The sequence below is a fragment of the Mesocricetus auratus genome, unplaced genomic scaffold, assembly GCF_017639785.1.
Source record: "Mesocricetus auratus isolate SY011 unplaced genomic scaffold, BCM_Maur_2.0 Super-Scaffold_100018, whole genome shotgun sequence".
NCBI lineage: Eukaryota > Metazoa > Chordata > Mammalia > Rodentia > Cricetidae > Mesocricetus > Mesocricetus auratus.
Genome location: NW_024429199.1, coordinates 24,471,126 through 24,495,600, shown reverse-complemented (window position 1 = coordinate 24,495,600; position 24,475 = coordinate 24,471,126). Strand labels below are relative to the sequence as shown.

The window sequence follows — 24,475 nt, the reverse complement described above, 5'->3', positions numbered from 1 at the left end:
GGGACTGCAAACACTTCTCACCGGTCAAAGTACAGACAGTAAATGATTGTTGGACATCCAGTTATAACTCTAACCCTCCCTCCCACACACACAGCACAGAGAACTTTGTGGAAGATAGGGTGGAAAGAATGTAAAACCTAGAGGAAGGTGGGAGATAGCAATGTGGAGCACTGACTTCCAAGTAGGACATGGTTGTGGCACTCCAGAGCTCACAGCACATGTGGCTTTCTGTACGAACTCCAGCACTGGAACCTGTCAACACCCTGTCACAGAAGGCGGAGAGGCTCAGCCATGCAATCAGTTCTGCCATCAACACTGATTCATACTATTTGACTTCTCAGAAGTTGCAATTTGACCACCAGTGACCTCAATATAACAATAGCTGCTGATACTCTTGATTGATTAACAATGGTGAGTCACAATTACAATTTTTTTTTTACACAGGCAAATGAAAGGTTTCTTGCAAACTCAGTTTTTCCTATGAGAATAAAACATCATCTTGAAAAGAGAGGAGAGGTAAAATGGACATCTTAAGTTAGAATCACCAAGTCCCTAGCTATCTCCCACTACACCTTAGAATAATTCCCAGGACGTTCAGTTCCTAAAAGTCCTTTGCATATGGCACAATTAAACATGGTTGGACAAGTGCATATAATTAGCTTTCACCAACATTTAAGGTGGAGAAGGTGGAGTGTGCTCCATTTTGAAGCTTTTATTGAAGAAAATCCATCAGAAGGACAGAGGTATGTTCTCATATGCTGCCTCCTACACTGTCGTTTCTACGACGCAGACTTTTCAGAATAGAACCTGACATCCATTGCTTCCATCTTTGAGTGAGTGTGTGTGTGTGTGTGTGTGTGTGTGTGTGTGTGTGTGTGTGTGTGTGTGTGGTGTATTTAAGACAAGGTTTCACTGTAAACCCAGCAGGCAAGGTCTTAGACTGACCCAAACTTCCTGCCTCAGCCTTCCAAGTACTGGGGTTATAGATAGGCATGTACTACCATGTTTACAACAACACCTCCACCTAGAAACTGGTAGCCACAAGCCCTCTGTTGCCCGGTCCATGCCTCTTTCAATGACTCATGCTTGGAGGAGCAGGAAAGCTGCCCAGTTCTGTGCAGCATGCTGTGGTTAGGGTGGTGAACTTGAGAACAAGTCCTCCTGAATCTGCCACAGGTGTTGGGACCTTTGCCTGTGTGGCTTTCTGCAAATGAATTACCCCCATGGGTGATTTCATTTCTCCCACCAGCAAAAATGGAACCATAATAATAGATCATGAGTTCCGTGGGAGTTGATGGAGATAATGTAACCAAATTATTGGTATAACATGTTGTTAGTGGGCAGTGTGTGTTAGTTCTTTCTGTAGACAGAATTCTGTTTTTATAGGACATTTTACACATTTACATTTTCTGTGGGTTAAAAGAACAGAATGTTTTGTTTTATTATTACTTTTACTATTTTGTGCCTCACTGGACCTGTATTGTTTTTTGTTTTCCCTGAAATTTAAAGCCTCATCGTTTATTGAACCTTATTATCTAGGGCCCCAGACACAGGATTGATAAGCTTCCTGGAAATACACACACGCAGGCCCCAAAGTCCCGAAGCTAGAGATAACGCTAGACATTGCCTGCTCATTTAGATAAAATAGCTCACTTAATTTTTTGTTTTGGCTTTTAACTGCTTTTAATCTTTAAGCTCTTAAATAAGTCATTGACCAGGTAAGGTTGTAAACTCAGATTTTAGGGGTTTCTTTGGGCTGAAGCAGCCAGCTTCTCCCTCATCTCTCCTCACAAACTTGCTTTATCTTGTGTCCCTCTGTTTAGTCTTGGCTACCGCAAGACGTTCATCTATAGAATCCTTAACAGAAAGTGTTAAATTCTGTGCTAGATGTCCTGGGGTGTATACATGTTTCTGTGGCACTGGGAAAGTGAAGGTAGCAAGAACAAAGCTATCCTAACCTACTCAGTAGGTTTGAGACCAGCCTGTGTGCTATGTGAGACACTATCTCAAAAGAAAAGAAAAAATTATGCGGTAGGGAACGGGGAGGGGAGAGGAAGGAACCAGGGCAATTTTAAAGCTGGTACTTGAAACACAAAAAAGAATTTTTGCTCTGTTTCAGCACCCACGGGAGTTTAGACAGCCCCAGGCTGAGGGTGGGTTATTCATTCCGGAGACGAGTGACTGTCCTTTCAGACTCCAATGCTGGGAGGCTCTGAGAGTCATGCTCATGTAGCATTCAGTTATGCTTGGCATTAAAGTTTGTCAGATTCCCAGCTTCATGACTGTCCCACTGCCAAATGCATGTGTGACTACAGACCCAATTTAACTCATCACGGAGGAGCCCCCTCACGTTCCCTCAGGTTGAGCAAATTAAGGGTTCAGCCTTCTGTGGCTTTACAAATGAAAGAAAAATCTGTTACTGCCTTGGGGGAGTTCAGAAATGTGTCTTTCTTTTTCTTCTGACTAAATTACTCGGTATTTCTGCTGTGTGAGTGGAGGATAAACTAATAGTATTTTACAATGGCTGATTTTTCTGGTTCCCAGAATTCTCTGAAAATATTTTCACACAGCACAGATGCTCTTCCATTTACAATGAAGTTATATCCCAATAAACTCATGGCAAATCGAACATATGCAGTCAACACCCTTCAGCAAACACAACCTACCAAACGTAATAGCTTAGCTTACCTGCTCTGAGGAAATGATTGTGTCAGCCTACAACAGATTATTGTGAGGCAATGTCTTTCCATACCTCATGGAGTAGGAAAACATTAAACCTTTTAGAAAGTCTATTTTCTACTTTAGACACATCATAACTCTAGCACAATCACATAAAAACCAAACAAACAAAAAGAAAACCTCCAGTAGTGACCTGTGAGATGGGTCAGTGGGTCAAAGGTGCCGGCCACTAATCTGAGCTCCAGCTCCCTGTGCCCACATGGTGGAAAGAGAAAAATCAAGTTCCTTGACTTGTCCCCTGAACTCCACAGTCACACTGTGGCATGCCCATTGCATGAAGATACATGCAAAACAAATAAAATGTAATAAAACCCCTGAATTATTTGTAAAAACTTTTAAGTTGAACAATTATAAACCAGTGACCCTCTCTGTCTCCTTGTGCCTACTTTATTCAACGTATTCATTCCACACCTAAGAGCTTTGATGTTTCAAAGTCTTTTCTGTCTGTTTGCCAGTCTATTTGAAATAGGGTCTGGTTATCTAGCTGGTTCTGTATTTGACTGACCTGGAACTCACTGTGTAAACCAGACTGTCCCCGAACTTGGGAGGTTCTTCCTGCCTCTGCCTCTGCTTTGGCCTCTTGTATGCTACAATGACAGACACTTGGTTTTCATAGTCTTAGAGGAGTTTCTCTCACTGCTGAAATTATATCAGGAAATTGTGAATGATGGCTATCCTTTGTTGCCAACTTGACTACATCTGGAACCAAAACCGCAAAATGGAGGGCACACATGTGAGGAAACTTTGCACAATTTAAAGTAGGAACATCCTCTTCTAATCCAGATCTTGAGGCACACCTTTAATCCAAGATTATCTGAACTGGAAAAAGATAATGCTCTAATCCAGACCTTGGCGTGGAAGACCCACCTTCAATCTGGCCACCTTCTGCTGGAAGCCCATGTAAGAGCAGGGAAGAAGGAAGCTGCTCTCTTTGCCTGCTTGCTCATGCCTAGCAAGCGAGTTCATTCCTTCACAGGCACTAGAGCCTGCTTCTTTGGGGTTCTAGTATATACCGAAGACCAGCCGAGACACCCAGTCTCGTGGTTCAAACAAAACAACAAAACAGTCCTGACGAAAACTCTGGTTTCTTATGGTGTAGATTGACAGAAAATAGGGAATTCAAGGAAATTTAGCAAAAGATAGTTTCAGACTGGGCTGGGGGCCCTGGGAATAGGCATCCACGAGCTGTGTGGCTCCCGAATCGTAACCTCTCTTTTCAGAAAGGCAGAGTAATCCTCTCTTCTTGCTGATGAGAGTTTTGTTTCTTAAAGGAAAATTTAGTGCTAAGAGTTGGGTTGTACTGCCCTTGTGAGTATTAAATTACATAACCTACTTGAGTTCTCAAACTGTTCACACACCTGCTCTCATCTGGGTTTCCAATCATCCCTCGAGGTTAGCCAAGCAGGCGTTAATCATGAGGACACTGGAAGTGAAGTACTCAGACCTCGGTGATGAATCGTAAACACTGGACGTAACTAGAAAGTCAGATTTCCTGGAAACCCTGACAGCTCTCCTTTACTGCTTCAACGATGCCAACGCCGTAACAATGACTCCAATGCACACACAGGTGTTTCGGGAAGGGACGGTTCAAACTGAGATGCAATCTTACTGGTCAGTACTGTCCCCAAGGAACTGGGGACAGAAGACCAAAGGCACGGGATGAAACGCATGGTCTCCCTTTCAGCCCAGCACTGTGCAAAGTTCTTAGGAGAAACTGGTAACTGTCATTTCACTCTGGGAAACTCAAAGAAATACTGTAAATGCATATGAAAACAGTAGTAGTTATCTACACACAGGTGAAGCACTGTCTAAAATTAGGTCAGCTAGGAGTGCAGATTTCAGATAGTCTCTGACTTATAAAGGCCAAATTAAGCAATGTTCTACTCCATTTAAAAACCAACCAACAAACAAAAAAACAAACCCCAATAATTTCTTGTCCACTGCTTCAAAAAGGACAGAGGGAACTCTTAAAGCAAACAACAGTCAGGGGAAGTGGTACTTTGGGTCTGGTCTTCTTCAGGAGCAGGGATATAGGCTAAAGGTTGCCATCATGGTGCCTCACTGCGGGCTGATATAGCCTGAGTAGGCTAAAAGTAGGATGGACTCAGCTGGGATGCTCCTTAGGTTAGATGTGTTCAACGGCTTTGTGCTGCGTTTCCTTCTGTGGAGTCAGGGTCTCACTCGCTATCTCCTGCTGTCCTGTCCTTCCACCTTGCCCCCCACCCCCATGTCACCATGAGTGCCAGGATTACAGACCTACGCCACCTGCATCACCAAACCTGACTATTATTTTCCAAATTGTTTTTACACTTGGGGTGTGCCTGACTAGGCTGTAAGTATTTACTGGCTCAAAACTGGGCTTTGAGCATCAGAAGAAGCACCTAGACTTTCTTTCTGATGTTGTCATTCCTTTATCAAATTACACAATGATACCTTCTGGAGGTGACGATCTTAAGAAAATGGAGATCGGAGAACAGTAAATAGTTTTTCACAGTCACGGGGGTTGGGTGAGGAACTGCATAAAGAGTGTTATGTATAATGTCTGGCAGTTATTAAACAAATGCTAACCATTATAATAGATGGGTGAAACTGCAAAGGCTGTAGAAGAGACCATGTCATTTCTACTTATCACCTTCTAAGCCCCTGGCTTTAGAATGTGCAGAAGAGCGATTCCTTAAACACCTAAACAAGGATACTAGAACCTCGCCTAAGAAAGCTCTTGGTGCTAGCTGATTATGGTAGAGACAGGCTTTTGGAATGAGGGTGACCCCATGGAAATCAGACAAGATGGGACTGGAGAGGTGGCTCAGCAGTTAAGAGCACTGGTTGCTCTTTCAGAGGTCTTGGGTTTGGGGCCCAGCACCCACATGGTAGCTCACAACATCTGTAACTCCAGTTCTAGGAGATTTGACACCTGGCTTCCTCAGGCACCAAGCATGAACATGGTTCACAGACACACATGCAGACAAAACACCCACACACCAAAAATAAATCTTAAAAGTGAGGACAATTAGACAAGGCCTCTACAGAGGTATTATAGGATAGAGAACCGCCCCCTTCCTGAGGGTCCATTTGATCTCTCTCTGATTCTATAAATACTGTGAAACTTGAGACTGGTGGTGTCATTAAAATAAGAACCCAACTTCCATGTGTTTACCGGCTTAGAAAAGTAAAACAAGGGAGAAAAGAAGCATGCAGTGCTCTGGCCATCAACTGTGCTCACACACTTTCATGTCCGGCGCTGAGGCGGGCATTGCGTGTGGGTGAAGTAACTGTATTACTTATAGGGACAGCGGCGTTGCGTGAGGATTCGGCCACATGCCTTCACCCAGGCTCTCTATGAGACAAAAGCGACAGAAGCAGCGTGCAGAGATCAGAAAGGACCCCTTTCTGATGAAACACAGCTTACTTACGATGCAGAGAGAGGCAGCGGGTGGAGACACACCTGTAATCCTAAAAATCTTGACTGAGAATGAACCAAGTTGTGCTCAAAACAAGAAATTGCAAGAAAAAAAATTACTCTCCTCAGACAGTTTAAAGAGATTAAAAAAAAAGAAGAAAAGACAAGAGTTGCATTTAGTAGCAGCAAAGGAAGAAGGGCCCCGGAAGCCCTCTCATAATGTATACAGTTATGAAAATGTCCGTATCTAACACAGGACTGCATACAATTAATATATACAATGAATTTTGGGGGTGGGCAGTTGAGACAGGGTCTCACTAAATAATCTTGGCTGGCCTAGAACTCCCTGTATCCACTAGTCTGCCCTTGAATTTATAGAGATCCAACTGCCTCTGCCTCCTGCTTTCTGGGAAAGTGTGTGCCGCTACACCTGACTGACGATGAAATTTTTGAACAACGATCTTACAAAAAAGAATCAGTTGTTATAAGTGTTGTTACATGTCTCATTTTTCTCTAAGCAAAATATCAGAGTTTAAAAACCATCATAGCATTAGTACTATATTCGCAGAAGGCTGTTGTAGCCACTTGTAATTATAACTATGCTAATTATAATTCTATAATGCTGTTTTTAAGAGAGGTGGAAAGGAGTAACAGTCCAGAGGAATTTATTAGGTTCCTGTCAAACTTTTAGAAACCCGTAATCTACAAAAATAAGAGGTGGGGAATGGAGGAAGGAGGGAGGGGGGTGTCAAGTAGGAGTTATTTTAAAACTATGCTTGTCATGTCCGTTTTTTGCCCTGTAGTTATTTATCTTCACGATAACAGCCAGGCCAGGTGTGAAGTTGCGAGCTTATCAGCCCAGCAATTGGGTGGTGCACACAGAAAGAAGGGGCCCTAAGGCGACCACAGCCTGTGCTGCAGGACAGCCTGACTGGTTTTTGGGACAGGGTTTCTCTGTGTAACAGTTCTGACTGTCCTAGAACTCACTTTGTGGACCTAGAACTCAGGAATTTGCCTGCCTTGGCCTCCCAAATGCTGAGACTGAAGGCATGCACCACCATACCAGGCTGACAGCCTGTCTTAAAACTCAACTCAAAACAAAGTAAAAACTCAGATGTATAAACAGCTGATCTTATGAAGAAGTGCTGTGAAGGTTCAGCATAGAAATTTTGATGATTATAAAATGTCTGCAGATATAAAGGTAAAAACAACAATTTACCCCCATGAACTCTTCCATAATCAATAATTCCCATTGAAATTTGCCTTAGACTTTTAAAACTGGGTAACAGAGATAAGTAGCAGAAATTGTGGTAGGCTCAAGGGAGATTTAGTCATTAGATACTTCCAGTGTTTATTGAGCATCAGTTGGTACAAGGCATACACAGGTGACTGACAAGACAATCCTACTCATTCCATGTTCCAAATTGCCAGAAAAATGTAAACATGTGTATTATCCTAGACTCCCTGTTCTGTTGTTCAGTTAACTGCAAGCAACATGAACAAGGTTAATTGGTTATCCTTAGAGCTGAAGATGCATTTCAAAACTTAAACAAACAAAAAGCCAAACCAAAAAAAAAAAAACCTTAGAAATGGGCAGACTTGTGTATCTCCTGCAACTATAGGGCAGCTGATTCCAGAAGCATCCTACAAAATATGAAGAAGTCATAGCTTTCTGGTCCTGAGAAGGACTCTGTTGCTGCTGTCCTGGTATCCCGGGAGCTTTGGTCTCCACATGTCCAGATCATGGCCGTGCTTTGTGAGGCAGGAAACTGGTGTGAGATGGTGTACTTCACTCACTGACATCTTCAAGCGTATTGACGAGATCGACAGACAGTTTCATCAAAGTAATCTTTTTTCTTCATTCGTCGCTTGATAAATTGCAGTACCCATCTTGCTTACACTTGTAAAAACCGTTGCAAATCATTGGCTATGAAGAAGGCCAGGGCAACACAAACCCAACATCAAAGCCAATTAGGAAAATACTGAACTATACTTTAAAGTCTGCCATATGCTAAGACAGCAGAAAATGGAGATGTCCACACCTCAGGATAAGCTATCTAGTTTTTAATTGCTTAGTGTGAAACCAGAGATATATTGCATTTTCATGTCTTGAGAAGCCTGTGCTGTGGTAGGTGACATCATCATATTACTGATACTGTCATGCATGTGTATATAACAGAAATGGGTAGATTGCCTACAACACTATAGCCCAAAGGACAGTGGTAAAGAGACATCTTCTCAGCAGGCAAAGCTTTCCAAAGCTCATCTGGATGCACATGCTAATTGAAAGCAAAATGTCCAGATGTGTACCTGTATGTCAATGCATGGGCTGTGGCCACTGGTTCAGGGAATGATCAGAGACTTGGGAGGAACACAGTTAGCAAAAGGATAACAAGGAAATGTGAACAGAGCCTCTGCGTGTGCAAAGGATCCGGAGACATTCTCATGCTCCATGTGAATGCTAACTGAAAGGTGGTCTCTGCAGAGAAGGTAATCTTTAAGAACCGAATAGAGCGGGTTCTCAGTTTGTCAGACTGGAGTCAGTGGTCTCTCACTAGCTCGGGTCAGCTGATTCTGTAGATTTCCCCATCTTGGTCTTGACTCCTTTGCTCATAGTGTTGCTCCTCCCTCACTTCAATTGTATTCCAGGAGCTTGGCCCAATGGTTAGTTGTGGATTTCTGCATCTGCTTCCATCTGTTTCTGGAAGAGGGTTCTAACTTATTTGGGGTTGTGGGTTGTCCAGTCTGACAAACAGGGAACCTGCATAAGACTAAACTAGACTCCCTTAATATAGGTGGCAGTGGTGTAGCTGGGACAATATACGAGGCCACTGGCATTAGGTCCAAGGTCTAACTCCAATACACAGACTGACTTAGTGGAACCCATTCTATATAGAAAGATACCTTGCTCAGCCTAGACACTGGGTTGGGTGGATGGAAGGGTGCCTTGGTCCTGCCTCGACAAGATGTTGGGACAGACTTAGACTTAGACTCCTAGGGAAGGCCTTACCCTCTCTGAGGAACAGACAAGAGGTGGGGAGATGAAGGGGGTTGGGAGGAGAGGAGGGAGGGGGAACTGGGATTGGAATGTAAAAAATAAATTAATCAATAAAATTTAAAAAACTAAATGGAACTGGGTTAATGATATAGTCTCCTAATGCCAACACTTGGGGCATAGAGGTGATAAGATCAGGAGTTCGAAGTTAGATTGGATTACACAAGACTCAGTCTCCAAAATAAAAATAAGTTAATAGGATGACTTATGTAGACAGATATGACTCAGCCATGACCCTTCCATGCCTAATTAATTTTCATTGGAGTTAGGAAAAAAGTGGCCATGCTTTCAGAGATGGAGGCTATCTTAGTTATTTTCCTATTGCTATGTTAAGATACAGTCACCAAGCAACTTCTAGAAGAAAGTTTATTGAGGGCGAACAGTTTCAGAGGGTAAATCTGTGATCAGTCATGATGATGGGGACCATGGCAGCAGGCAGGCACGGCGCTAGAGCAGTAGCTGAGAGCTCACATTCTGATCCACAAGCACAAAGCCAAGGGAGAGAGGGAGAGAACGCATTAGCTGCTAATAACATGGGCTTTTAGAACCTCAAAGCCCACTCCCTGCTAGTGACACACCTCTAAACAGGGCCAACAAGACCTCTTATATTTGTGGTTGTGAGCCTAGCCTTTAACGGCTGAGCCATCTCTCCAGCCCTCCCAACAAGACCTCTTATTCTTCCCAAACAGTTCTACCAGCTGGGAGCCGAGTATTCAAACATATGAGCTCATGCGGGCCATTCAAACTGCTAAGTGGATATACAGGGAGTTAACGTAAGTTTCTGCTCACCAAACCCTCTGATTTTGGTCACTACTGAGTGTCTATCATAAGTCTATGATGGTAAAAATGGAAGAGAACAAATTGAATTCCCAAATATGGCATCATTCCCCAGAGTAGCGATCCAGCCGTCTCCCAGCCAGCTGATTATATGGGATCATATAGACAAGGCCGTGTTTTGTCTTAGCTGGAGCAGACATTCTGAATGTAGAGTGAACTGCTGAAGCTCTTCCATCCTAGATTACTCGACACCTTATCCTCTGTCCTGCTCCTCTGGCAAAGAAACTCACACCACAAATGAAGAACTGCAGCAATGGGTTTGTGCTGTGGAATCTAGGGACCTGAACCCTGTTTCCCACCACCCTGAAGCAGCTGGCTTAGTTAGGTAACACTGGTGTTACCTTCTGAAGTCTGTTACAGTGGCAGTACTCAGCAGGCTGGGCCAAGGTTCTTCAGAAGGAGGTGTGTGGTTGTTTAAATGAGAATGGCCCCATAGGTTCTTATGTTTGAATGTTTGGTCCTCAGTTAGTAGAATGGTTTAGGATTAGAAGATGTGGCCTTTTTGGAGAAGGTGGGCTTTGAGGTTTCAAACACACATGCCAGACCCTGGTTCTTACTCTTTCTCTCTCTCTACCTGCTGCCTGCAGATCAGAATGTAAAACTCTCAGCTACTGTTCCAGGTTGTGCATGCCTGCCCCCTTCCTGTCATGATAATTATGGCCTAGCCCTCTGAAACTGTAAGCCAGGCCTCAATTTAACATTTTATTTTATAAATTGCCTTGGCCATGGTGTCTCCTCACGGCATTAGAACTGAAAGTAAAACAGTGTATGTATTCTGAATAAACACTCTATATATGGTACTGGTTCTCCCATAGCTAGGGTTCATGGTCATCAGCCAAAGGGATGAAGGGTTGAAAATGTAAATAACACCACTCATTATACCCCTAATGAATTTCTGTAACTTCATGCTCTGTTGGCCTTGATATCTTGGTTCCAAAGGGAAAATGTTTCCAGCAGGAGACACAAGAAAAATTCCATTGAACTGGGAGTTAAAACAGCTGGCTGGGGTTGCAGTATTGATGGGGGTGACTGATCCGACCCACCAAGGGGAAAGTGGGCAAGGAAGCATATGTCTGAAGTCTAGTAGCTCCTACCGGGAACCTCTCAGTATTTTATTCCTGCATTAAAGTCAATGGGAAATTACAAGAACCCAATCCAGGAGGAAATATGAAACTCTCAGACCCTTCAGCAATGAAGGCTGTCTCAACACCCTCCCAGTTTCAAAAACAAAACAACAAATGCAGTTTAAAGTTTACAGAGGAAAGGGGGACTATAGAACACTCCATTGAAAGTGGTTGTAAACACCAGCTACACAGAAAAAGAACGGTTGCTGCCACCAACTCTCTTCACTTTCTAATAAGACTACCTCTCTGTGAATATATATGGTGGATCTATTGATCAAGTGTTTTCATTTCTCCTTCTCCTCTTTCTATATCTAAGCTATATTGATTTAGTGTTTTATTTAAGACGGGATGTCAGGAAGAATAAAGATCTTCTCTTTTGGAGAAGGGATTAGTACATTTTTGACTGTACCCAGGATAGGTGTATCTCATTGGCCATTATGTTGTTGTCTTTAATTTGGAAGTCAAACATGATTTAAGGAGCTCTGTATAGGTTTTATGTAGACAACAGTTTGATTTCTGATGGCTAATTGTAGGTATCACCTTCACTGCATTAAGGGATTGCTAAAGAATTGGGATGTGTCTGTGAGAGTGTTTTCAGAGGTGACCTGTGAGTGGGGGGATCTAGTGGGGAGTGTGTCTACCTGCCTTTGACTGGATGCCTGAATAAAACAAAAAAGAGAAAAAGTGATTCTCATTTTATCCAACCCCCTCCCTCCCCGTGTATATCCTTCATCTCTCATCTTCAGATGTCAGAACTCCAGATGACTTGTGTTTGGTCCCCAGCACCAGACATGCCCGTACATGCTTGTAATCTCAGAACTTAAGGGGTAGAAGCACAATAATCAGGAATTCAGAGTTATCCTTAGCTAACACTAGGTTCAGGGCCAGTATGGGTTACATGAGACCCTGCCCCAGGGTGTATTTCAGCAGCATCAGGGCATAGCTAGGCCTTAGGAAACAGCTAGATCTGGAAATTCTCCTAAACTTAGGATAAGTGTTATTCAACTTAAACTACAGCCTGGGACCTCCATGTGTACAGCCATGCCGCCCGCATTAGTCTTCCTATAATAACCCTGATCTGGATGCTACTGGAGATGTTCCCCAGCAAGATCTGACAGACGAAAGATGTGAGACCAGGGACAGCCAGGATGACCTAGAAAACCTTGGGAACATGCAAGCCTTCCTTGACCTTCCAGACTCCACCTCCTTCCAAGGGTTCCCGTTGCCATTCATTCTATTCCAACAGGGGCTAATGATTAAAACCTCCTATGGTTCACCTTTCACTTATCTGCATTCTGACTCTCAGCAGCAACCTTTACTCAAACGCTTGGTAAATAAGTGTTTATTTACCAGGTTATCATGGCAGTTGGTTCCTTGATACGACATCTTTGGGAGCATTGTGTGTGTGGGGGGGGGACAGTGGGGAGAGGAGAAGCTGGGGAACAAAATGGGACAATCTTTCAGTCCATTATCATGGAATTCTTACTATCCAGGCCTATCTGTGGCCCAGATGAAGGGGCTTATACTGTGCAAATGGTTTAACCACGGGAGCAGTATACACATGTATTATTTGGATTTGCATTGTGAGGAGTTGTATAGGAAGTTGTAATGTACATAGGGATGTGTATAGCCAACATAGTCATATTGTCCATTTGAAAGTCCCCTTGAAAGAGGCACACGCTAAGTTCTTTACTTTCAGTATTTTTCACAGTTTATGGGATGCAGATTTTAGTAGCCCCACTCTACAGATGACAAGATTAAGGTGTGGAGAATTCCTTGTGTAAATTCTTGCAAAAGCAGGTCTCAAGCAGAGCCAAGCGTGTGATCAGGTACCAGTTCACCATGAGCATGCACTGTCATTCCTGAGCTTGTGCAAGTGACATAAAAACCACAAAGGGTCAAGATGAAAAAGAGGTTAGCGTGCAGGAAAAGACGTCACCCACTCTCTGCCCATCCTCTCAGGGCTTTCCCCAGTACTAATACCATGTTATTTTTTTCTTCTATCTGTGGGTAGGGTTTATAGGACCCTGTCCTTAGGGGTGACCTCAACTTCTCTAGCTTCTTCGTAGAACAATTACAGGGTCAGGATGGGAAATATTTGAGGAGAGACTTCTATTGAGCCAATTAAAGTTTTCAGATTTCACGAGTTTTGGCAGCTATGTCTGTCACACCCAGGTGTGTTCTTTTCTGTGGGCTCTTTGTAAATTAGGAGGTGAAAAAGAGCCCCTATTACCATCTCTATTCGGTTACAACTTTTATATGTGTGCTAAGAAGGAGTGGGTCTGCTGGTGTGCAAGACCAGGCTTTGAGACTGCCAAGGATGTGAGCCGCCCGAGGGGATTCAGCAAGTGAAGACCGGAGAGGCAGTAAGCATGGGGTCCACACCTGGGTTCATCCATGGTTAGTTTGTATGAGATGGTAAGTGGCCTTTTAAAATGTAAATGCCTAACCATAAAGTTATGTCAGTAGTATATTAGGCTTTCAATGAGGCCACTGTCCTCTTGATGTTAGGTCATGCATAGTATTTAATTTTATTTTGAAGAGTTCCCAATTTCCTTTTCTAGTCAGACCATTGTATCATTTTTCATGATCATCTAGGAACTTCCCCAAACATCTTTTTCCAGGTATATCTTAAGATACACCTCAGCCTGGCAGTGGTGGTACACACCTTTAATTCCAGCACTTGGGAGGCAGAGACAGGAGGGTCTCTGTGAGTTCAAAGCCAGCCTGGTCTACAGAGCTAGTTCCAGGACAGCCAGGGATTAAAAAAAATTAAACACAAAGCTATCAAATATGTAGAGTTCTGGGCATGTTCTGCCTGCTAGGATTGTTCTTGATTAAAAAAAAACTTTTTATTTGTTGTTCATTGTATGGTGCTAAATCAGTACCTGGCAACTTTACAAAGATGGAATGAGGATGTGTTTTCAGCCTGCCCCAGACCTATCTATTTGCTACTTCCAAGATTGCCATTCTTCCAAGCTAAGAGTGGCCATTGACTTCTTCTATTGTCTCCCTAATTAACATTAAAACCTCTTCCTAGAAAGAGTGTGTGTAAAACATTGGTGTTATCATTTTGGCAGGAGGAGTGCCATAGTAATTTAGTGGGGGGAGCTCCATAATAAAGTATATAGTAATATGGGTTTTAATAACTCCATTATTATGGGTAATGTATTTCTTAGTTTTCTACTGTATCGCTCTCATCTTTATGCATATCACTTTTGACAGTTACAAATATGAATGATAGTAATTATGATAGAAACGTCTCCATAAATAGATGCTTAGCCACCGCTTGTCCATGAATCAAGTCATTTGTCATCATTTTCCTTTGGGGTATTACTACTTTAATAAAAAGATATGCCCTTAGTGACAGCCTCCAACAGCAACAAAAAAGCATCTATTTACTCACTGTGTTTTCTGGTGTTTCTGTGTGTTTTGAGGATGCCCCCAAAGAAAGATTTTTACATACATCAGCCAATGAGTTGTTTTTTTTTTTAAGGGGAGTGTTGGCAAGGGAGCCTGAACTTTGCACGTTTGTTCTGGAGTCTATAACATCTTGAGCAATACAAAAATAGTATTGTCTTGTTATCAATGAAATATCCAGGTAGTCAAGATTAACAGAATAAGTAGTGCAAGAGCTACAGCTGAGTACTTAGAATGCATTTCAGACCATTTCCTTTACTATATGGAGAGACTGACATTTGTGAGGCTTTGAATTAAACGGTAAGTCATTCTAAACGGTCACATTTCCGTGCTTGTATAGTCCATTTTTCAACAGCAACAGGGATGAAGAGCAATTTTCTAAAGTAGTAACAGACAAGTGCGCTGGAAAATGTTTTGCTTCAGTTTACATCTTGGCAAACCATTCCCATTAGAGTTTTTGTTGTCGTTTTACCCACGCTGAAGCATACGTGTGAGACCACTGGCTTGGGGAGTGTAGATTAGTAAACTAGCCAGTCGTACATTGCATTGAGGCTCCATCCTTTCTGGCTGCAGGAGACTTGCAGGGCAATGCTCTGGGACAGATTAAAGCTCCAGGGTAAGTGAAGCAATCTGACCCAGAGTTTTCCCAGAGAACTCTATCGCCCTCTAGGTTGCATTCGTCAGCTGAGTGTGTCAGGCAAGTCTGGCCCCTTCACCCACCAGGGAAGAACTGGAACGCGGCCCGATAACCTCCTGGTAGGAGGACTATCTGGACCAAGGAAGGAAGAATAAATAGATCAAGTGGCTGAATAGCTGCCATAGGCAGCCTCAAGTCTGTGCAAGGTTGACAGGCGCATCCCACAGCCCCCCAAGCTCCCTCCTCCCTCCTCTGCCGTGTGTCACCTTCCTGTTCGGAAGTCTTAGTAGGTTGCTGGGACAGAACTGGGGGCGCCTGCTCCACCCTTCAGGTATCCGGTTGGAAGAAAAGCCAGTCTCAACAACTTGATTCTCTCTCTGTTAAATGATAAGGTTAGCAGACCATCCGTCTCCAATCTCCGACCATTCCGGGCAGGGAGAGAAAGGGACACATCCGAATAGGTCCTTTTCTGTTCCAACCACAAATACATGGTTGTGCCTTCTCGTTATTGCACTTGGAGGCCTCTCACTTGAATTCCATACTCCTTCTGGAATGCAAGCCAGAGAGCTTCCCTGAGAGAACAAACCCTGTGCATGTGTTTTGATTTTTTTTTTCCTGGACTGATTTGTGGTGATAATCAGTTAAGTTACATTTCTTGTGTGTCTTGCTGGTGAAATAAGCCTAGGACGCTGATGACTGTAATTTTCTGGATGATGTTGCAACGACGGGATAAATAGCCCCTTGTTGAACTTCACAGCTTGCTCCCTTCCTGTATGTAAATTCCCATTAGATATAAAGTAGGGCTCCGAACAGAACAGCAGTAGCAGCCTCTGGCTGGTGGTGCTCCCTTGTCATCTGACACACAGCCTGAAGGTTAACTCCATAAACTAACCCCAGGCTTCACATCTCCAGCACTGTGAAGAATGAAAGAGGAGGCCTTATCCCCCTGGAAAGGTTCGTGTTTTGGGTACCATAGTTTGGATGGGATGGCTAAAACAAAGATACCTGGGAGAAAGGCGCGTGGAAGCTCTGGAGTTAGGCAATGCACTAGAGAGGGTCTCTGATGGCAGACGTCTTGATTTCATGTTTTAAAACGAATAAGCAATCATGGCAGGGTCTGGTGTTTCAGATCAAGCGGGTTTTTGCTTTGTTTTGTTTTAGTTTTGGGGGGAAAGAACCAGGAATGAGAGGGTGTGGGAGGGGGTGCAGCAGGACTAGTTTAAATAAATGACTGCTGTTGCGCGGTTTGTGTAGGTAGGCAATAACAAATTCCCAGTTTGTGCAGAGTTCAAGTACGGACAAAGCAGCATGAGCTAGTTGTTGTGATTTGGAATCGCCCACACCTTGTTTTAGGTTGGAGTGCCAGTTTCAGGCACCCTAGGTGCGTTTTGAAGCGTGTCCACGAAGCAAAATCTAGTCTCCAGAGAGAGAGAGAGAGGATGTGCGTCCCCTTCTCCGGGTCTCTGGTTGTCTGAAGTGAGCAAATCCAGAAGCAGTCGAGACTAGAGATCACATTAGGGCATGTGAGGCTGTAAAAAACTCCGGCCCAAGACGAAGGGAAAAGAGCTTCGCATGCTTTTCCTGGCTTGACAACTGGTATTTTGGAGTGTCAGCTCTAAAACGCTAGGCCCTTCTCAGCAAGGGGTCATGGCAGGGCAGTCACCGCAGACAGCACCAGCCAGCGCCAGGTACTGGCTCTGAGAGTCTTGCTTACTTGTAACCGCGTTCCCGCCCCTGGCCCAGACCCGTGCTCCCGGCTTCCTAGCCAGCGCTGGCGCGCATCCCTGCGTTGGCGATCAGACTGGAGCGCCAGGCATCCCCCAGCGGCGGGGTTACTGCAAGGTACCTCACTCCTAGGGCCATCTCAGGCTAACTCCTGCAGCTTTCCTCTTAACCTTTAAAGAGTTAATGCGTTTCGGTTATATGTGACCTTGCAAGAAAAAGTACTTGGACCCGCCCGTGAGTTAACTCAAAGGAGGGTAGGGAAGATGCGGAATAACGAACGGAGTTTCAGGCGATGCAACACGATTTTGCAGTTTTCTGTGAGAGAGGAGCAGGTCCCCGGGCAGGGGAATCGAGTTGCAAGGGTCACTCCAGGTCGGCTCCCGGAGCGAAGCCCCTGCTCCCCCTAACTTAACCCCTCCTCACGTGTTCTAGGCATGGCTAGGATTAAAATTTGCAAGGCACAAAAATTATATGCGGAAAGGACAGAATGTTCTCGGAGATTAGTTGAAAAAAAAGTGAAATGAAGATTGTATTTTTTTTCTCGTAGTGCAGAGACTTATTTCCGCCCCCTCCCCTACACATTCCTGACCCCCCCCCCCCTTTGCTCTTTCCTTCCTTCCTCCTCTTCCAAGTTCTGGGATTTTTCAGCCTTGCTTGGTTTTGGCCAAAAGCACAAAAAAGGCGTTTTCGGAAGCGACTCGGCCGTGCACAAGGGACATTTGTTTGTTTTGGGACTGGGGCAGGAAATCTTGCCGGCCTGAGTCACGGCGGCTCCTTCAAGGAAACGTCAGTGTTCGCCGGTCGCTGTCGCCCGCTGCGCGCCCCTCAGTCCGCGGCCATGGGGGAGATGCAGGGTGCGCTAGCCCGGGCTCGGCTCGAGTCCCTGCTCCGGCCCCGCCACAAAAAGCGGGCGGAGGCGCAGAAAAGGAGCGAGTCGGTCCTGCTGAGCGGACTGGGTAAGCACCGCCGCCCGGCCCGCGGGGACTCGGCTCCGGAGGGGTACGGGTGGGTGGAGGTCGGATGGAGACGGGAGGACGGCGCCGCACAGGACCGGGCGGCGGGTGCGAGCTGGGTACGGGGTCGGGAGACGGAGGAGGGGAGAGGTCGGTGCTGAGCCTAGCGCAGCGGTGCTCCACTCGGGCGCTACAGGAGAGGAAATGGAAAATCACCGGGGCTCTCCACCCCTCCAGTCCCCTCCTTCTGCCCGGGCGGACGGAGGCCGAGTGCCGCCCAGCGCCGGGGTCTTGCTCGCATCAGCCCCTAAACCCTCGGCCCTGCCGGGGCGGCCAGCACAGCTCACCCTGGACCAGGCGGCCAGCCACCCGCATCCGCCCGGTCCCGGGCCAGCAGTCGGAGCGGCGGCCGGGGGCGGGGCCTCGCGGTGGGCGGGGCCCAGAGCGCCGCTTCCTCATTGTTCCGCCGGCCCCGCCCCCGCGGCGGCGCAGAGCATAAAAAGGCTGCCGCGCGGCCGGAGTGCAGTTGGCTGAGCCGATCTCACTGCTCTGTGTTGTCTCTGGTCTCTTCGGAGCGATGACTGTGAAAACCGAGGCTGCTCGAAGCACCCTCACTTACTCCAGAATGAGGGGAATGGTAGCGATTCTCATCGGTGAGTGCTGGAAAAGCACCGGACTCGTGTAGGAGAGCATGAAATGCTGGAGGGTTTTGAAGGCTCGGGATCAGATCAGATTAGCGTGTGGCGTTGGACGTTACGGAGCCGCCTAAACCTTTTCTTTTTCCTCTCTCTTTTTAATTCACAGCTTTCATGAAACAGAGAAGGATGGGCCTGAACGACTTTATTCAGAAGATCGCCAACAACTCCTATGCATGCAAACAGTAAGTTTGGGGTAATTGAAGAAAATAAAAAGAATCGTTTAGATTTACCAGCCGCTAAGACGTACTATTACCACTTTGTTCATCGGGGGAAGCCGAAGTCTTTTCTCCGGGGTAGAGATCTCTTTTTGTCTTGAGCATTTGGCTTATCTGAAATATTTTAAACATTAACGTTAATTTATGGGTCGAACCTGCCCAGAAGATGTAAGATTAATTCGCGGGCTTGTTTTATCAAATGCCACGTCCTCTCTCGATGAACAAACCTTAATTTGTATATTTAACCGGGTTATTTTCTTTACCTACGTTTTTTTGTAAGTAATTCATTCGGATGTTTTCTGTTTAAGTGGTAAAGGGTTGAGTCCGAAATTGAGCTTATGTCGGTGTGCCCTCTGGTGGCGAGTTAAGAGTTACTAAGCCGGTCCTTTAATCCCCGCAGCCCTGAAGTTCAGTCCATTTTGAAAATCTCCCAACCTCAGGAGCCAGAGCTTATGAACGCCAACCCCTCTCCTCCGGTAAGTACTCTTGTCTGGAGGAAAATGGTAAATGAATCTGTGTTTCTGAAGTGGTTAGTTAAGGCAACATTTGTAAAAATTATTGTGAAGGTAGGAGTGTCTTTACAACATAACAAGTGGCATAAGTGTTTAAGTATTGAGTCACTGGAATGTTTTGAAAGGCATATTTCGTAAACTTCTATCTGCTAGCAGTAGGCTGTGTGCAGCTTGCGTACTTGCAGACATTATCACAGATATTAAAGGGCGATGTTTCTGTTTTCTAGCCAAGTCCTTCTCAACAAATCAACCTTGGTCCGTCCTCCAATCCTCACGCTAAACCATCCGACTTCCATTTCTTGAAAGTGATTGGAAAGGGCAGTTTTGGAAAGGTAATTTCAAATCTGGAAACTTTAAAACTATGCTCTCTCGGGCATGCGCTTTCACGTTCTTCCTGGAGGAGGATAGGAAATTTAAAATAATGACTGTTTGGTTGGCGTTTCAGGTGCTTCTAGCCAGACACAAAGCAGAAGAAGCATTCTATGCAGTCAAAGTTTTACAGAAGAAGGCCATCCTGAAAAAGAAGGAGGTAGGAGTGGTGGCCTAGTGATTTACCCTGTGATTTGGTGCCAGGCTGGAGTCTGAACTTGGTACTGAATGTCACCTTTCTCCTAGGAGAAGCACATCATGTCAGAGCGGAACGTTCTGCTGAAGAATGTGAAACACCCTTTCCTGGTCGGCCTCCACTTCTCTTTCCAGACTGCCGACAAACTGTACTTTGTCCTTGACTACATTAACGGTGGAGAGGTGAGCTGGGGGAATAGACCTCTTGGTGGCGATGGGGTTTCTCTGCTCAGCTTGCTTCTGTTTGGTTGAGTGGTCAGCTACCAGAATCAGCATTTCCGTGAACTTATCAATTTATTATTAGCCTATTATTTCGAGCTGCTTCCTGCAGTCTTTCTCTTCAGGCTTCTATTCTAGGCCTGATTAAATGGACCCGCTCAGCCTTGCTTTGTTTTGTCTTCTTACAGCTGTTCTACCATCTCCAGAGGGAACGCTGCTTCCTAGAACCACGGGCTCGCTTCTATGCCGCTGAAATAGCGAGTGCCTTGGGCTATCTGCACTCCCTGAACATAGTTTATAGGTAAGTCAGAGGCTGGGAAAGAGGGAGGCCTGGCTGAGCCTTTGAAGTCTTAAAATAATGGGATTATGTGCAGTTCGGTCACTTCTAAAACTTCCCTAGCATGTGAGCCTGTCAAGAGGGTAGCTCCTAATCCAGGGCAGCAGAGCAAAGACTCCTTTCTGTGATTGGCTATGGAGTAGCAGGGGATTAAAAGTCCTAATACCCTTAGCAGTCTTTCCAAAGGATTTGTCATGAAGTGAAATTAACCTATGCAACCACTTTTCATTTTCCCACAGAGACTTAAAACCAGAGAATATTCTCCTCGACTCCCAGGGACACATCGTCTTGACTGACTTTGGACTCTGCAAAGAGAACATTGAACACAATGGTACCACATCTACCTTCTGTGGCACACCTGAGGTAGGCGCTCTTGACTTGGTGCCTGATCTACCTCCCCTTCCCAAGAGAGACATGCGCGGTAATTCTTTTAAATGCAAAAAGTAAACTCTCAAGCAATTCCTTAGTGTAATTCAGTACAAGTAAAATAACTTTAGTGTTTCACCCTGAAGCTCTCCAAGGCCTTCTATGGTTTTCATTCAAGCTAGCTGTGAGACCCATGTCATAAGAGATCCTCATAGTTCCACTAGGTACTAAGTGGTTTCCTAAATGCATCAGTGCACACACAGGGGCCCAGTTAGCCTCGGAGAGTATAGAGGTTTTAACGAGGAAGCAATCCAAAATATACCCAGCAAGTTGACTGACTCTCAGGCTTTCCCAAGTCCATGCTTGCTGTCAGGACTGCCTGGATCTGGGGCTATCTGACCTCTCCCCCTGTGTCTTTTCAGTATCTCGCGCCTGAGGTGCTCCATAAGCAGCCGTATGACAGGACCGTGGACTGGTGGTGCCTCGGAGCTGTCTTGTATGAGATGCTCTACGGCCTGGTGAGTAACACGCTGAGTCATCCCCATGGCAACCGTAAAACACTTGTGGGTTTACTTGAGTGCTGGTGGAGCTACCATGGCTTGTCCCTATAAGTAATCTTAAAGGAGGCATTGGTTATTTTTCAAGTACATTTTATAAACAGTGTCTTCTGAATTCTTTTCTTCAGAAGTCTTGTTTGAACCTTAGGGCAGATTCTGAGCAACAGGCCTACCCTTTGGTGGTTTTCTTCTACACAGTTTAGTACTATAGAGGACCACACCTAAGGTGTGCAGTAGCGGCCCATGCCCCTTCAAACACACGTTCCAGTGGGGGTTGTAAAACAGACATTTAAAAAAAGTATGGATGGTTCAGCACCCAGGGAAGGGACTATCAAGTTCAGCTTCATATACTAAGTTCAGCACTTTCTCTCGATACCTAATACATTAGTCAAAACTTCAGTTGAAGCTGAAGGAAGAATCCCCTTTCTCTTCCAGCCTCCGTTTTATAGCCGGAACACAGCTGAGATGTACGACAACATTCTGAACAAGCCCCTCCAGTTGAAACCAAATATTACAAACTCAGCAAGGCACCTCCTGGAGGGCCTCCTGCAGAAGGACCGGACAAGGAGGCTGGGCGCCAAGGAAGACTTTGTAAGTATCGCTGTCCTGCCGCCATGGGATCTTGGGGAGGAACACTGACTTCATGCCCTTCGTTGAGTTCTACCATCTAAACGAATCTGTTCCTTTCCAACAGATGGAGATTAAGAATCACATTTTCTTCTCTCTAATTAACTGGGATGATCTCATTAATAAGAAGATTACACCCCCATTTAACCCAAACGTGGTGAGTATCTGTGTTTCAGTGAGGTCTGGAAGGTTTCATTTAGGCCACAATTTGAAGAATAGTGAATACTATCTGTAGACTCATTGTCACAGAGGAAAAGGGTTTTCTTTTTTGTTTTGTTTGAATCCCAGCAAAGCTCAGTAAATATGAATACATTTATTAAAGACAATGCCAGGCCTGGTGACACATACCTGTAATGCCTGTATGTCAGGAGACTGAAGCAGGGTCTAGCCTGCACAGTGAGACCTTGTCATCATTGGTCCCTCTTAAACTGTAGACTTGTAAGCTTATAGTGAGAATCATAGGGCTCAGGATTCCCTGTCCTTTTGCCCGGTGTGTTCCTTTCGACACTGACTGTTTCCCCTTCCTGTAACAGAGCGGACCCAGTGACCTTCGGCACTTTGACCCCGAGTTTACTGAAGAGCCAGTCCCCAACTCCATCGGCAGGTCCCCCGACAGCATTCTCATCACGGCCAGCGTCAAGGAAGCTGCAGAGGCCTTCCTTGGCTTCTCCTATGCGCCGCCCATGGACTCTTTCCTCTGAACACGCTTGGGGTGGTTCCGAAGGATCTCTCGCGTGTTTTCTAAGTGTTTTAGTTAGCCTTTGGAGTTGCCGGCTGACAGAACATCTCGAAAGAGAATTTGCACACCCGGAAGCTTGGCAATCCCATCGCACACTGCTCGGTGGAAGCTTCGAAGAGCACACCCTCTTGCCAGTGAGCTCCTGAGGTTTTTGATCCTTCCTTCCAACGTGGTGCTAGCTCTAAAGGAGCATGAGAGTGCCGACTTAGACACCTTGGTCTCGTTAGAAGGAAGATGCAGGTCTAAGAGGGATCTCCCGCGGGTCTGTCTGAGCTGTGATCACGAATATTCTGCAATGTGCCTTTTCTGAGATCTTGTTAGCTCCAAAGCTTTTCCTATCGCAGAGTGTTCAGTTTGTTTGTTTGTTTCCTACCTTGAGGATTTCCCCGTGTGAACAGTGGTGTGAGTGTGTTATGCCTGATGCCAGTCGGTTTCGTTATAAGCATCAATGTGACACTTGCAGGACACTACAATGTGGGACATTGTTTGTTTCTTCCATATTTGGAAGATAAATTTATGTGTAGACTTTTTTTTGTAAGATATAGTTAATAACTAAAATCTATTGAAATGGTCTTGCAATGATGTGCATCCAGATGCTTAACGGAAAGCATTGCTGCTACAAATATTTCTATTTTTAGAAAGGGTTTTTATGGACCAATGCCCCAGCTGTCAGTCAAAGCCGTTGGTGTTTTCATTGTTTAAAATGTCACCTGTAAAATGGGCATTATTTATGTTATTTTTTTTGCATTCCTGATTATTGTATGTATCGTGTAAAGAAAGTCTGTACATTGGGTTATATAACACTAGTATATTTAAACTTACAGACTTATTTGTAAAACCATCATTTTAATGTACTGTAATTAACATGGTTATAATATGTACTATTCCTCCTCCCTACCACACAACTTTTTTTTGTGTGCAATAAACCAATTTTGGTTTGCAATAAAATCTTTAAAAATATTTGTATAAATTGTGTCATGTGTTGGCTTTGTATATTTTTGATAAAACTGGGATTAGCAGATGGGGGACAAATAGTGGACTGATGCTCTGGTAAGCTCCGTGTAGCAGCACATACTTCAGTCCCTATAGCACTCGACAGCCTGAACAAAAGAGCAAGACAGTTTGCTTCCAAGAGCATCAGTCTCTTATTCAAGGAGGATGGGATCCTCAGGGCCCACCGAGGCTAGGGTGTAGTTTACTGAGGCTGTTAAAGAAGGACCTGTCCTAGCGTGTGATGCCCAGGGATGGATCTCCAGCACTAGAAATCTATATTACATTTTTTTCATCAGAAGTATTTTGTACTGCTAGTCATTAATCCATCCCAACAAATCCTTTCCAATCTACCCTTCTTGTAAAGCTATAAAATAATGTCCTCTGTGTTTATTGACTGTCCCGTGAAGTCCTATGACGGCTTGTCCTGACATTTGGCTTATCTTAAGTGGCAGGTAATTCTTTTAACAAATATGAGTCTACTCAGGGCTTGGCTCTAGTCTGAGTGCTAGAGGGACATGTGAGTGAGCAGGACAGGTCATTGCCCTTGTGCTCAATGGCTTTGCAAGCAATTGCTGCAAGGGTGATCAGGGTGATTCTGAGTATAGAGTGCCACCAAAGAGGGTGAGCATTCATGTCCTAGACGCCCATGTTCCCAGCAAGCTTTCTCAGGAGTACACCCAGCAGGCTGGAGTTCTGATTAAATCAGTGTGAACTAGCATCTCGGGGACCAGCAGGCTCGGGTCTGTCCTGCAGAGCCC

At 45.0% G+C, this 24,475-nt stretch overlaps 1 protein-coding gene across 4 annotated transcripts in view; it reads left to right on the top strand.

The window, feature by feature from the left end:
* The window catches only part of Sgk1 (serum/glucocorticoid regulated kinase 1), a 114,633-nt gene extending 90,949 nt beyond the window's left edge, over positions 1–23,684 (top strand). The window contains exons 1-12 of one of the 4 annotated variants that reach the window (XM_021224241.2): positions 16,121–16,166; positions 18,695–18,770; positions 19,204–19,279; positions 19,543–19,647; positions 19,761–19,844; positions 19,931–20,062; positions 20,287–20,399; positions 20,675–20,798; positions 21,224–21,319; positions 21,794–21,949; positions 22,053–22,142; positions 22,519–23,684. In XM_021224241.2, the coding sequence (XP_021079900.1) occupies positions 16,136–16,166; positions 18,695–18,770; positions 19,204–19,279; positions 19,543–19,647; positions 19,761–19,844; positions 19,931–20,062; positions 20,287–20,399; positions 20,675–20,798; positions 21,224–21,319; positions 21,794–21,949; positions 22,053–22,142; positions 22,519–22,686 (1,251 nt within the window). In that variant the 5' untranslated portion in view covers positions 16,121–16,135 and the 3' untranslated portion in view covers positions 22,687–23,684. Of the gene's footprint in view, positions 1–16,120; positions 16,167–17,741; positions 17,894–18,425; positions 18,544–18,694; positions 18,771–19,203; positions 19,280–19,542; positions 19,648–19,760; positions 19,845–19,930; positions 20,063–20,286; positions 20,400–20,674; positions 20,799–21,223; positions 21,320–21,793; positions 21,950–22,052; positions 22,143–22,518 lie in introns of those variants that run through there. The other 3 variants (XM_005065818.4, XM_005065819.4, XM_040758206.1) reach the window with 3 other exon arrangements.
* The last annotated feature ends 791 nt before the right edge of the window (positions 23,685–24,475 follow it).